Raw genomic sequence first — 12,453 nt, 5'->3', positions numbered from 1 at the left:
ACAATAGCCAAACTACTGGAAGAAGCCCAAGTGTACACACACACACACACACACACCCCGATACACACAATGGAATATTATTTAGCCATAAAAAGAATACAATTTTTCCATTTGCAATGACATGGATGGAGCTAAAGCATATAATGCTAAGTGAAATTAGAGAAAGACAAATATCATATTCTCACTCATGTAGAATTTAAGAAACGAAACAAATAATAAAGGAAAAAATACAGAGAGAGACAAACCAGAAACAGACTCTTCACTATAGGGAAAAATTGATGGTTACTATATACATATATACATTATACACTCTACTTTCAAGATGAAGCTTGAGAGGTAGAAAGGGGCCAGGAGGCAAATGCTTTGAATACCAGGGTAAGGAACTTAGGTTGGGTTTTCAAAGCTTGAGAGGGCATTGATAGTTCTTTAGGCCAAGAAAACAACCCTATCAGACCTACTGTTTGGAAGAATAAATTTCAGTGCCATGCAGGGAGGTGTGGAAGGGGAGAGATGTGAGATGAGACCAAATAGGACCTGCTTCAATTGTCCAGGTAACAGATGCCAGAACCTCAACTAAAGGCAGAGAGCAGGAGGATACATTCAAAACAAGTTCAGAGGCAGCTGGTGTCATTGGCAGATGTGAGAGACAAAAAGTAAGCAAGAGCCAAAGATCAAAAGAAATACACAAACCCAATACTGACAAGTGTTTATCATGTGCTACTGAACACCATGTGTTTTCCGAAAGAGAAATACAATAGAAAACTGTTTTTATAAGCCCTTCTTTCCTTGAAGTTATCATGAGTACAGCTAGTGTTCCTTGGTGCCTGAAATCCCTGAGCCTAAGGTTCCAGAAGCCAAATCCAAAAAGAATTATAGAGGCTTTAGTACTTTTTTCCAGATATGCAGTGAGATGAGACTCACATTAACAGTGTTTCAGGGCTGTCTTAGAATTGCAGGCTTCCCATGAAGGAAGAGGACCTTCATGAACACAAATGAATCACAAAAGCCAGGAAAGTGAGAAGGAAGGGGCACTACCAGAGACGACTGGCATAGGGTAAAAGCTTCTGGTACCAAATGGTAAAATAGATAGGAAATAATACATTTCCACAGGGTTTTATGTATGGCCCCAAAGTATGATGCTCTGTATACGTCCACGGGAATGGTGCTCCCTAGAGTTGTGCAGGATATATCCTTACACAGCAGCCCTGGGTGCCTGGTCATACATACTGAAGAGCTGAATGAAGGAGTAGTGAATCAGAATGAAATGATATGGGAGATACATAGGAGAGTCATATGATTAAAAGATTATAGGTGTGACTCATGGATCCAATCAACCATCTTAATAAACACTGCTCTCCTGGACTGAAGTGGACAGAAAAAGAGATGAAATGAAGGAAGGTTGTCAGATCTCTGGGATTATATAGGATAGGCCAATAGAGCTAACCAATTGCCAAATAACTTGGTGTTCTTTCATACATAGCCAGGATTCATGGGTCTAGGAATCAGGGAATGGAAATGACTCACTATTACCCCTAGTGACTGATCCACTAGCAAATTTTTTGCTTCCTGTTCCTGTGACCTTATACTTTGCTGGTTTGGAGGTCTTTGTCCCACAGGGAGGAATGCTTCCACTAGGAGACACAACAGTGGTTACACTGAATTGAAAGTTAAACCTGCCTCCCAGGCACTCTGGCCCCGTGCCTCTAAATCAATAAGCAATGGAGGGAGTTACTGTGTTGGCTGGGGTGACTGATCCCAATTATCAAGGGACTGCTACTCCACAATGGAGGTAAAGAAGACTATATCTGGAAAACAGGAGATCCCTCAGGGCATCTCTTAAGTATTACCATGCCCTGTGATTAAGGTAGATGGAAAAACTATAACAACCCACTCTAGGCAGGAATACTAATGGCCCAGACCTTCAGGAATGAAGGTTTGGGTTACCCCACCAGGTAAAGAACCACAACCAGCTAAAGTGCTTGCTGAAAGCCAAGGGAATATGGAATGGGTCATGAAAGAAGGTAGTTGTAAATACAAGCTATGACCACATGGCCGGTTACAGAATAAGTACTGTGATTGTCACAAATACTCCTTATTTTGTTATGGATTTGTGTGTGTGTGTGTGTGTGTGTTTTCTTTTCTTCCCTCTTATCCTCTTATCATGTAAATGAGACATTAACTTTCTATTTTTTAAGTATGATGAACTTTACATCAGTGTATTTATAGAATATCAAGGAAAAGAATAAACATCATCCAAGAACTTTGCTTCCTCTTCTAAGAAAAGGGCTAAGTGCATTTTCAGTGGTACACTGGATAGTTGTATAGTGGTAGGCAGGAATATGGCCTTGTTATTATCTTTCTATGGAGATTAAGTATGGTTTAAGGAGATGCATGAGTGGGTACCAAGTTGACAAGGGGTGGATATGTGATGGTTAATGTTGATGTGTCAACTTAGCTGGGTTAAGGGATGCCCAGATACTTGATCAAAAAAAATTTTTTTTTGAGAGAGAGAGAGAGAGAGAGAGAGAGAGAGAGCATACATGCCAGCAGGGGGACCAGAGCAAGAGGGAGAATCTCAAGCAGGACCCATACTCAACATAGAGCCTGATGTGGGACTTGATCTCACAACCCTGAGATCATGACCTGAGCTGAGATCAAGAGTCAAGTGCTCAACTAACTGCGCCACCCAGGCGCCCCTGCTCAAACATTGTTTTGCATATTTCTGTGAAGGTGTTTTCTGGGATGAGATTGATACTTAAATTGGTGGACTTTGAGTATAGCAGATAATCCTCCATGACTTAGTGGGCCTCATCCAATCAGAAGGCCTTAGTAGAAAAAAAGGCTGACTTCCTCTGAGCAAGAAGGAATTCTGCCAGCAAACTGCTTTTGACCTCAAAATGCCACTCTTTCCTGAGTCTCCAGCCTGCAGCCTTGGGTCTTGCCAAGCCTCCGCAATCACCTGAACCAATTCCTTAAATCTATCCCCCTACTCCTCCCACCTTTCTCATCCTGTTGGTTCTGGTTCTCCGGATAACCCTCATACAATATTTGGCCCATATGGATTCTTGCCTTTCTGCGCGCGCGCACACACACACACACACACACCACACACACACACACAATCTATTTCATGTAAATATATTTACATTTAATTTATACACAAATATGTTTATATTTTATTTTTATTTATTATTTATTTTTTTTAATTTTTTTTTTTATTACTTATGATAGTCACAGAGAGAGAGAGAGAGAGAGAGAGGCAGAGGGAGAAGCAGGCTCCATGCATCGGGAGCCTGATATGGGATTCGATCCCGGGTCTCCAGGATCGCGCCCTGGGCCAAAGGCAGGCGCCAAACCGCTGCGCCACCCAGGGATCCCTATATTTTTAAATATATTTATGTATGTATATATAATCTCTATATAATCTTGCTATTTTTCTTACGTTGTACAACATTTAAGTCTTTTCTTCCTAATTAGACAAAAATTTGCTTAAGGAACAAGATCACAGCTTAAAATTCTTTGTCTCTTTCCCTTGTTAGTTCACAGCTAACTTGTTAGGTGCTTAAAATATGTTTGCTGAATTGAATTGAGAAACAAGGATATTGTGAGAATGCTACCTAGAACTACCTAGGGTCTCAGTTAGATAGATGGATAATTCTTCCTTAGGAAGCAGAGAAAAATTTTGTTGATTATATGAAGGTTTCCAGGTGGGATATTAATTACTGGGAATGTTCAGTTCTCTCACCACTATGCCCAGCCTCAGCCCTCCAGCTCATCCAAAGGAACAATGTGGCTCTGTAACTCATGACCTGATAATCTTGTGGTTATTATAAGTAAATCCATTTTACTTTTTCACCATTTATGCACGCCAATTCTAAGTGATGACCACTATTCTATTATGACCTGAGCATTTCCCCTAACACTCTCAAATAAAATCTTTCAGTTGTGAAGCTACTTACATCATACTTTCAGGTTCTACTGCACAAGCACCAACTGCTTTTGTGACATTGACAAGAAGAGTTTGGTTTATTCCAACAAGGAGGTTTACGAGTGGTTGAAGGCCACCACATTTCCGGACAAGGCACACGGTTTTCATATTCCTGACAACATTCTCCCAATGCACCAACCACATTCACAAGTACTTCTTCAGGCTGGTCAGTTAAAGTTCCCACCAAAGTTTCAATGGCCTCGTATTCTCGAACCTAAGTTCATCACAAGAAAAAGAGATAGGGCGAGGAAGAGAGGAACGATATTACTTTTGGTATAAAATCAGCTGATAATATTAATAGCACAAAATTGCCAAATGCCAACCATATGCTCACTCAGTCCTTACAAAAACCCTATGATGCAAGTATGACCACAATCCCCATTCTCAGAAAGCTCATTTGAAGCTTGGTACACAGCGATGCTGGCATCCATATCTAGCCATCTGCACCTTTAATCACTATACTATACAGTCTCTAAGACAACTACAACTTCTTCCAAATGACAGTGTCAGCAGTTCTACTATTCTACAAGTGTTTTTCCCATGTCACAGAGACTATTTTACATGAACAAAGCAAAAATAAATCTATCTTCTGTTAAGTAAGATGTGAATTTCTTGTTAAATCATCACACTGAGGGGCACTTGGGTGGCTCAGCTGATTGAGCATCTGACTCTCGATTTCAGTGCAGGTCATGATCTCAACACTCAGAGATCAAGCCCCCAAGTTGGGCTCCATGCTCAGTGGGGAGTCTGCTTGAGATTCTCTCTCTCCCTCTCACCCTCTCCCCACACATGCATACTTTCTCTCTCTCTCTCTCTCTCTCTCTCAGGTAAATATACAATCTTAAAAAAAAATCATCACATTGATACAAAGAAGGGTTGCCTCAGAATATCCATCATAGGGCATAAGAACTCTAAAAGTATATGAAGAGATAAATTTGAAGATTAAAATAAATCAGTTTACAAGTATTTTAAAATTCAATGAAATAATTTGAAAATGACTACTCTTTAACTGGTTAACTGGCATCCAGCTGACTCAATTATCTTTAAAAAAGGAAAAAGAATGGAACCACTTCCATCTCTAAAGATTCAGTGGGAAATTCAACCCCTCACCATCACATCAACCCTTTCTCTACAAGAAATCAGAGATACTTATAATTTAAACAGCTGCCCCCCAAAAAAAGAACCCAACACACAGACTATGTCAGCAAGTCCTTTAGTGAGGCACAGAAAACCATTGCCAGGTGGTGGGATGGGAAGTAGAAGTCTTTCATTTCTAAAAATACCTTGATTCTGCCAAATTGGTCTAGAAGGTACATGTATAAAAACTATAGGAGTTATATTAGGACCGATTCTTTATTAAAATAACATTATGGGAATGTAGTTTAATGGCCATAAATTTTAGGCATCCATACTTTTATTTAGAAACATTTATATATTGGGGCACCTGGATAGCTCAGTTGGTTAAGTGCCAGCCTTTGCCTCAGGTCATAATCTTAGCATCCTGGGATCAAACCCCATGTTGGACTCCCCACTCAGTGGAGAGTCTACTTCTCCCTCTTCCTCTTTCCCTCACCTTACTCATGCTCTCTCTCTCTCTCTAATAAATAAAATCTTTTTAAAAATTTACATATTAATAAGAGAAGATGTTAGTTGAAGGACTCACTATACACAATGTAGTTTCAGTGAGTTAAGAATACAGCTATTCCTCAATGGCCATGTTTTTATTATAGAATATTGAAAGGCTTCTCTTACTTGGTCGCATTCTCTTTGCTGATGGAACATTTCCATATTGCCCCAGTGACAGCAGCCAACCGTTCTTTATTGTCAGTGTTATTGAGCAGACTGGCCAGGGGTTTAAGTCCTCCATGCAGTCTAACCAGGTCACGGGTTTCCTTATCCTCAGCACACTACACAAAAAGTCAAATCAGAGGCTGTCAGTGATGACGGCATATCAAGCTTCCAGTGATTGCTAAAGAGGCTGACATTCTGGTGGCTACAAAACTTCTTTTCAGAGAGTATCATTTTCTGAAGGGGCCTCCAAGTAAAATATAATTCTCCTTTATATTGGCAGTTATCTGACAGTGTCTCTCTTCCCTTACAGGATTTTGGCAATGTCTAGAACTTTCTACATGCTTGGAAATTCTTCCAAGCTGTTCTGAGGTAGTGTGGGCTTCCATGAAGACAGAAAGAGAGGTTGGTAAGAAATCTAGAATACCACATGCATGGACAGAGAATTTCTGCAGTCATGCAATCCCCAGTCTCGGGAAAGTATAGAAAAGATAGCTGAGTGATAAAGCTTTAGCCTGATCTTCAATGCTTCTGCCCCCAAATCTAAGAGATGAGCATTTCCCTAATAGAGTTCCTATGCTCTGAACAGTTAGTTATATCAACAGCAAATGGCATTATATTCAGATATATTTGTCCAGAAGTTTGTGTCATCCTTTGAGATAAGTATTATGTTTATCCATGTTCATGTCATCTTTTGAAGTAAATATGTACTGCATAGATGTTCCCAGCTTATCATGATTCCCAGGTTTGAGAGAAAAAAGATGCTAAATTTGGTGCATATATATGTTATCATCCTAGGCATACAGTTGGTTGTGAGGCCACATGATACAGATGCATGTCATGCATCATCTGTGAGGGCCACTAGAAGAAATCCTCACAGTAAATGCACACAAGGCACCTGCCATTTTATCTTCTATTTATGATTTTCAGTTTTTTACATTGCAACTTCTAAAAACTTAATCACTATTTCTAACCAATCCTTCATAATTACTCATATGAGGCATGTATGCCAGTCAAGGCTATATATATCCTTGTTATGAGTTGTGTTTCCTTAAAACTGATATATGTCAAAGTCCTAACCCCTGTACCTCAGAATGTAACCATATTTGAAGATAAAATCTTTAAAGAGGTAATTAAGGTTAAAAAAGGTCACTGAAGTGGGCTCTAACCCAATATGATTGGTATCCTTAGAAGAAAATATTAGGACACAGAGGAAGGAACATGTGGAGACATGTGAACATGAAGATGACCATCTACAAGCCAAGGAGAGAGTCTCCAGAAGGAAGCAATGCTATCAACACCTTGATCTCAAACTTGTAACCTCCAGAACTATAAGGAAATAAATTTCTGTTATTTAAGACACCCAGTGTATGGTATTTTGTTATGGCAGCCCTTGCAAACTAATACAATTCTCTACTGACATGAACCCCTTTCTCTAACTCTGTCATTTTGGCATACTGTCACTGTGCACATTTTAAAATGTATTCCTCTAGGAAATCAGCTCTGATTTCTCTGATAGGTAGAAGCTGGAATGGCCAGTAAGCAGCCATCTACTAATTTGTCAAGGCTACCTTTTCTTCCCTTTTCTGATGTACTATGAAATGCATAACTCACAAAAAGCTAATGAAGATTAAAATAATAAAAAGATACAACAGGAATACACACACATACACAAGCACACACTCATTCATCATCCATCTGTCTTGGCAGAAGATAAATTTCCCAAGATCAGTATGTTTGAACAGGGTACTTGAAAAGCAATATAAAGGCACCATGCATATATTTAGCTATTTTACACTAAGTAACTTGTTTTAGGAGACAAAGATATATAAGTACCTTCTAGAAATGTACATAATCAAGATATGTTGGAGCAGGCTTCTCTCTCTCACATACACAGGCATCTATCATTAGCACAGTGATGCAGACCTGTGTGTGCAGAAAAATCCCTGGGGATTCTTGCTAAAAATGCAGATTCCTGAGTCATAGCCCCAGAGAATGAAACTTCATATTTAGAAATGCCACCTTAACTATATGAAGAACACCACAACTTTGCTGGGGAGTCCACCATACCTGGTAGATGGCCATGGCACACTGTTCCTGTAGTTGTTCATTCTCACTATTTAGGTTCTTGACTAGATTTTCAATTATCCTTTCTGCTTTGATTGCAGCTCGGTAGTTTTCCTAAGAATACAAATTTAAATATTTTTTTAAAGATTTTATTTATTTATTCATGAGAGACACAGAGAAAGAGAGTCAGAGACACTGGCAGAAGGAAAAATAGGCTCCATGCAGGGAGCCTCACATGGGACTTGATCCCAGGATTCCAGGATCACACCCTGGGCCAAAGGCAGGTGCTAAACCGCTGAGCCATCCAGGGATCCCTTAAATTTAAATATTTACATGTGTAATGCATGAATATAAATATCTATTTACATTTACTAATAAGTATGCCAAACAAACTTTCTTAAAAAACACTAAAGTCCAAGATTAACACAACTGTATAAGAGAATTTAGTCAACATTTTAAAAAATACATCACACAGGTAACCATTTAATTAATGTTCTATTAGTTTCATCTTCTCTAAAGAACTGCTGACTTCTCAAAAAAAATCCTTAGCAGTCACAATAATCTTAAAAATTATTATTCAACTAAAAAAAAGTTAATGCAAATGAAAACAAGGGAAGCAGAGCTGGCTTGAGTACCTCTGATGCACATTCTTGCAATGTCCCCACCACTGGAATTAGCATGTTTTCATGAGAAGTCTTCAGTAAGTGAGCCAACAAAGGAATGCCGCCGGCTTGACGAATGGCTTCTTTATTTGCATTACTCTTACTACAGCTCCATAATGCCAGTGCCCCACAGCGAGCTACTTCCACGTCTCTGGCATCATACAGACTTGATTGAGCTGGTTTTGCTGAACTCTGTGCACAGTCCAGTAAAGCGACCTACAAAAACAGATAAATACAATGTATGTGGGAATCTTTAAAATAAAACAACATTTCCCACAACAGTTACAGGGCTGCTACCAAGCTAACTTCCATCAAAAATAAGAATACTTCTACGAATTAATTTTCATACTACACAGAAATAGTCAGTGAAAGCAAAGAAACAGAACCCTTCAAAATATACCTTCCTCCAGATCTGGGAGCCTTTACATTTCCTTCCTACAAGAAATTTAATCTCACCAAGATTGTATTAATATTAATATGGCTGTTACATTTATATTAACAAGATTTGTATACTATATCTGCAGCCCGGGTTCTTACAATCCTTCCCTGCATGGATGCATTCTTTCTGCTTGCTCAGAATTCTTAACTTCTGCCCAGGTTTCTACCAGGTGTGCCTCTTTCGAGATCTATCTCCATCTAAGTGCCCAAACCCCACTGTGGTCAATGGCCTCCTGCCTGCTCTTCTTTTAACCTCCATTCCCTTGCTCTGATGTCATGACAAGCCCACTGTTCCATCTCTGTACTGAGTGATCTCCCTCTCTTCCCATTTTAGTGAGGGACTCTTATCTGTATGTCATCTACCCTCATATTGTTAGCAAACCAAAAATGGATTACCAATCCTGATCTTTCTCAGATGTGTTCTCAACCTAGTAATTACAAGTCTATTAATGGTTGATCTATTACTCTTCTTTCCCATTCCTAACTTAGCTATCATGTAAGATTATATTAAAATGTGTAGCATTATCTTGACCAAGTAATTGCAATTCAGGTACCAAATTCTAAGTCCCCGAATGTGATATATAAGACTCTCATAAAAGAAATTTACTAAAATTTATAGTTTTAAGTTACATTACTCATTTATTCTATACATTATTCATAATTCCAGTAGACAGCCACATCAGCCTAATGTATTACTTCATTACTTAAGCAGAACACTGATAATCATACTAATAATTACCTTTCCCCAACATTTTATTATGAAAAATTTTCAAACATACACAATGGCTGAAAGAGTTGTACAGTGATTATACAGCAAAAAATGTATACATTCCCTAGATTCTATAATTAACATTATCACATTTGTTTTATCTCATAGCTAACCATCTATTTATCCATCTATGCAGCCATAAATCTATCTTATTTTTGAAGCAAATAATTACACTCTATTGTGATCTACAGATTACAAGTGACATCAGACGGTCCCCAATTTATGATGGTTCAACTTATTTTTCAACTTTACTATGGTGTGAAAGTGATATGCATTCAGTAGAAATCCTATTTGGAATTTTATCTGAGCTAGTAATATGTATGTTACATTCTTGTGATGCTGGGCAGTGGCAGCAAGCCTCAGCTCTGTCAGCCACAACATCACAAGGGTAAGCAACTGATATGGTTACAACCATTTTGTTCCCAATCTGTAGCCATTGTGTTTTCACTTTCTGTACAGATTCAGTAAATTACAAGAGATATCAATGCTTTATTATAAAATAGGCTTTGTGTTAGATAATTTTGCCCAACTAGAGGCTAAGTATTTTGAGCATGTTTAAGGTAGGCAAGGCTAATCTGTGATATTCAGTATGTTAGCTGTATTAAATGCATTTCAACTTAAATGCATTTCAACTTACGGTATTTTCAACTTACAATGGGTTTATCTGGACATATAACTCCATTGTAAATCAAGGAAGATCCGTACACAGAATCTCTCAGTAAATTTCTAAACACATTTCACTGTGTATGCATTCCTATTAAATGCATATTGATTCAATGTATATTTATTAACCTTTCATATGTGTAGGGTACTGGGCTAAGTGCTGTAGATGACAGTAAGATAAGTAAGACACATCTCTTATCTCAAGGAGCTCAAACTATAGAAGTGGAGACTGTCCAGTATGTAAATGCTATAGGAGGAACACAAGATCCTTTGGAAGGTGGATGAAAATGCATTTCCTTAATGCCCTACGTTTTCTTGACATGAGTGTTGAACAGAATGTTCACTTATTTCTTTCAGTGACAGTTATTGATATAATCATTTTTTAAATTATAAAAATAATACACAATAAATTGGCAAATGTGGAAAAATATGAAGAAAAATTGGTAGTTATTTCAGAGGAAACACCTGCGTACAATTGTGTGTATTTATTTCACATGTTTTTATAGAAAACTTGTTATATACTTGTTAGGTAAGTCTTTGAAAATTGGAGTCATATGTGTCAATCAGGTTTTGATCCTGTCATAATTTTATATAATATTATATACTGATAGCTGATGATGCATGTTTCCTCGAGATACACTTCATATTATTTTACCGATCTCATATGGTAAACATAGTTTTCAGTTGTCACTATCATAAGTAACAATGAGATGAATAAATGTCTGTTGCTCTGACAGTCTCCTTGGGAGGCAGTCCTCATGGTGAGCTCACCAGAGCAGAGAGCATGGACTACACTTCCCGACACTACACACACACATAAACATCTCCCTACCAATGTGGTAGGTGTAAATTACATCTCTTATTTAGATGTATATATCTTTGAAAAATAAGATCAGACCTGTTTTCTGGCCAGTTGCTAATGTGAATACACAAAAACAGTTTTTGAGGACGTTATACCAAAGAAGGTTCCTGGAACACACCTATGGTTATTTAACATCCAGGAGTGGCCAGGAAGGACAGCAGAGAGGTGACATCTTGGTGGCAGGTGGTGTGCTGATGACAATGGCAGAGGTACTCACCAGTTTGGTAATGCCTCCATGGTGTCTCACTGCCCGTCGGGCTCTTCTAAACTTGGCAACATTTGCGATTGTCTCAGCTGCCAGGCATTTCAGACTCTTATGTGGAGAATCAAGTATATTAACCATAACTGGTAAGCCCCCAAGGTCAACAATATTACGTCTGATTTGAGGATTATGACTGATTTCCTTTAGGATTTTTAATGAACCAATCTAAATGAGAAAATAGGAGTTAGAGGTGAAAATAAGTGCTTAATACATAACCAGTCCTAGAGTTTTAAAAATTCCAAGTCTACCTCAAATCCTTCCCTCATGAAGTTTTTAAAGGAAATGCCTTCTGTTCCCAGGTGTTACACATAGCCTCCTTATTTTCCTTCAATTATGCAGACAAACATTCATCATTTAAGAAGCACATAGAAAAGGTTCTGGAAATGAACCAGAAGATAAAGCACAGCCAAGAAGAGAAGAGCAGCGAACAAAAGGAACAAGCTATCAGTGAGATGAGCAGGCAAAGACAAGAACTAGGCAGAGGTAGCAGAGATGTATCAGTAAAAAGAGAAGCACAAAGAGGTATGAACAAGGCTCATCACCCACGTGAGGTAAGCCACTCACCTTACATTTGACTTCATCAGTATCCAGTAAATTTATCAAAACTTCAAGGCCTCCAACATCTCTGATTGCCAACTGGCAGGTCTCTTGCGCCAAGTTGAAATCTTTCATTGAACGCAATGCAATCACTGTAGCTGTCTGATTTCCTCCCTACGAAACGCAAGGCCATGGAAAGGTTAAATAAGATCACGCTTCTATAGAAATTTCCTTAATGGTTATGAATCCATGAACTGGGAAATGTGTCTCCCCATACATGGCATGTTAAATTTTTTTAAGTTCTCCGAGTGGGTTATAATTTGTTAAATGAATCATGTAGAGTTGAAGCACAAAAAAGCTTTACAGAGTATCATAAAACATTATTCCAATTAAGAGTCAACATTTAAAGGTGGTCTG

General features: G+C 38.4%; 1 protein-coding gene and 1 long non-coding RNA gene across 5 annotated transcripts in view; one reads left to right on the top strand and one right to left on the bottom strand.

Moving 5' to 3' along the window:
- The first annotated feature begins 5,539 nt into the window (after positions 1 to 5,539).
- Positions 5,540 to 7,138, top strand: LOC119878401. The gene is made up of 2 exons (XR_005386830.1): positions 5,540 to 6,181; positions 6,968 to 7,138. It is a non-coding gene; the product is annotated as an uncharacterized LOC119878401 (long non-coding RNA).
- The window catches only part of LOC119868790 (armadillo repeat-containing protein 4-like), a 91,272-nt gene continuing 84,530 nt past the window's right edge, over positions 5,712 to 12,453 (bottom strand). For 3 of the 4 annotated variants that reach the window (XM_038589031.1, XM_038589030.1, XM_038589029.1), the window contains exons 11-15: positions 12,064 to 12,210; positions 11,455 to 11,664; positions 8,479 to 8,721; positions 7,847 to 7,957; positions 5,712 to 5,895 (exon numbers count right to left, since the gene is read on the bottom strand). In XM_038589031.1, the coding sequence (XP_038444959.1) occupies positions 5,737 to 5,895; positions 7,847 to 7,957; positions 8,479 to 8,721; positions 11,455 to 11,664; positions 12,064 to 12,210 (870 nt within the window). In that variant the 3' untranslated portion in view covers positions 5,712 to 5,736. The remainder of the gene's footprint in view (positions 5,896 to 7,846; positions 7,958 to 8,478; positions 8,722 to 11,454; positions 11,665 to 12,063; positions 12,211 to 12,453) is intronic. The other variant, XM_038589032.1, reaches the window with a different exon arrangement.

This window comes from Canis lupus, unplaced genomic scaffold, assembly GCF_011100685.1.
Source record: "Canis lupus familiaris isolate Mischka breed German Shepherd unplaced genomic scaffold, alternate assembly UU_Cfam_GSD_1.0 chrUn_S1579H1768, whole genome shotgun sequence".
NCBI classification, from domain to species: Eukaryota; Metazoa; Chordata; class Mammalia; order Carnivora; family Canidae; genus Canis; species Canis lupus.
Note: the sequence above shows the minus strand (reverse complement) of the source record. Positions and strands in the feature narration are given on the sequence as shown.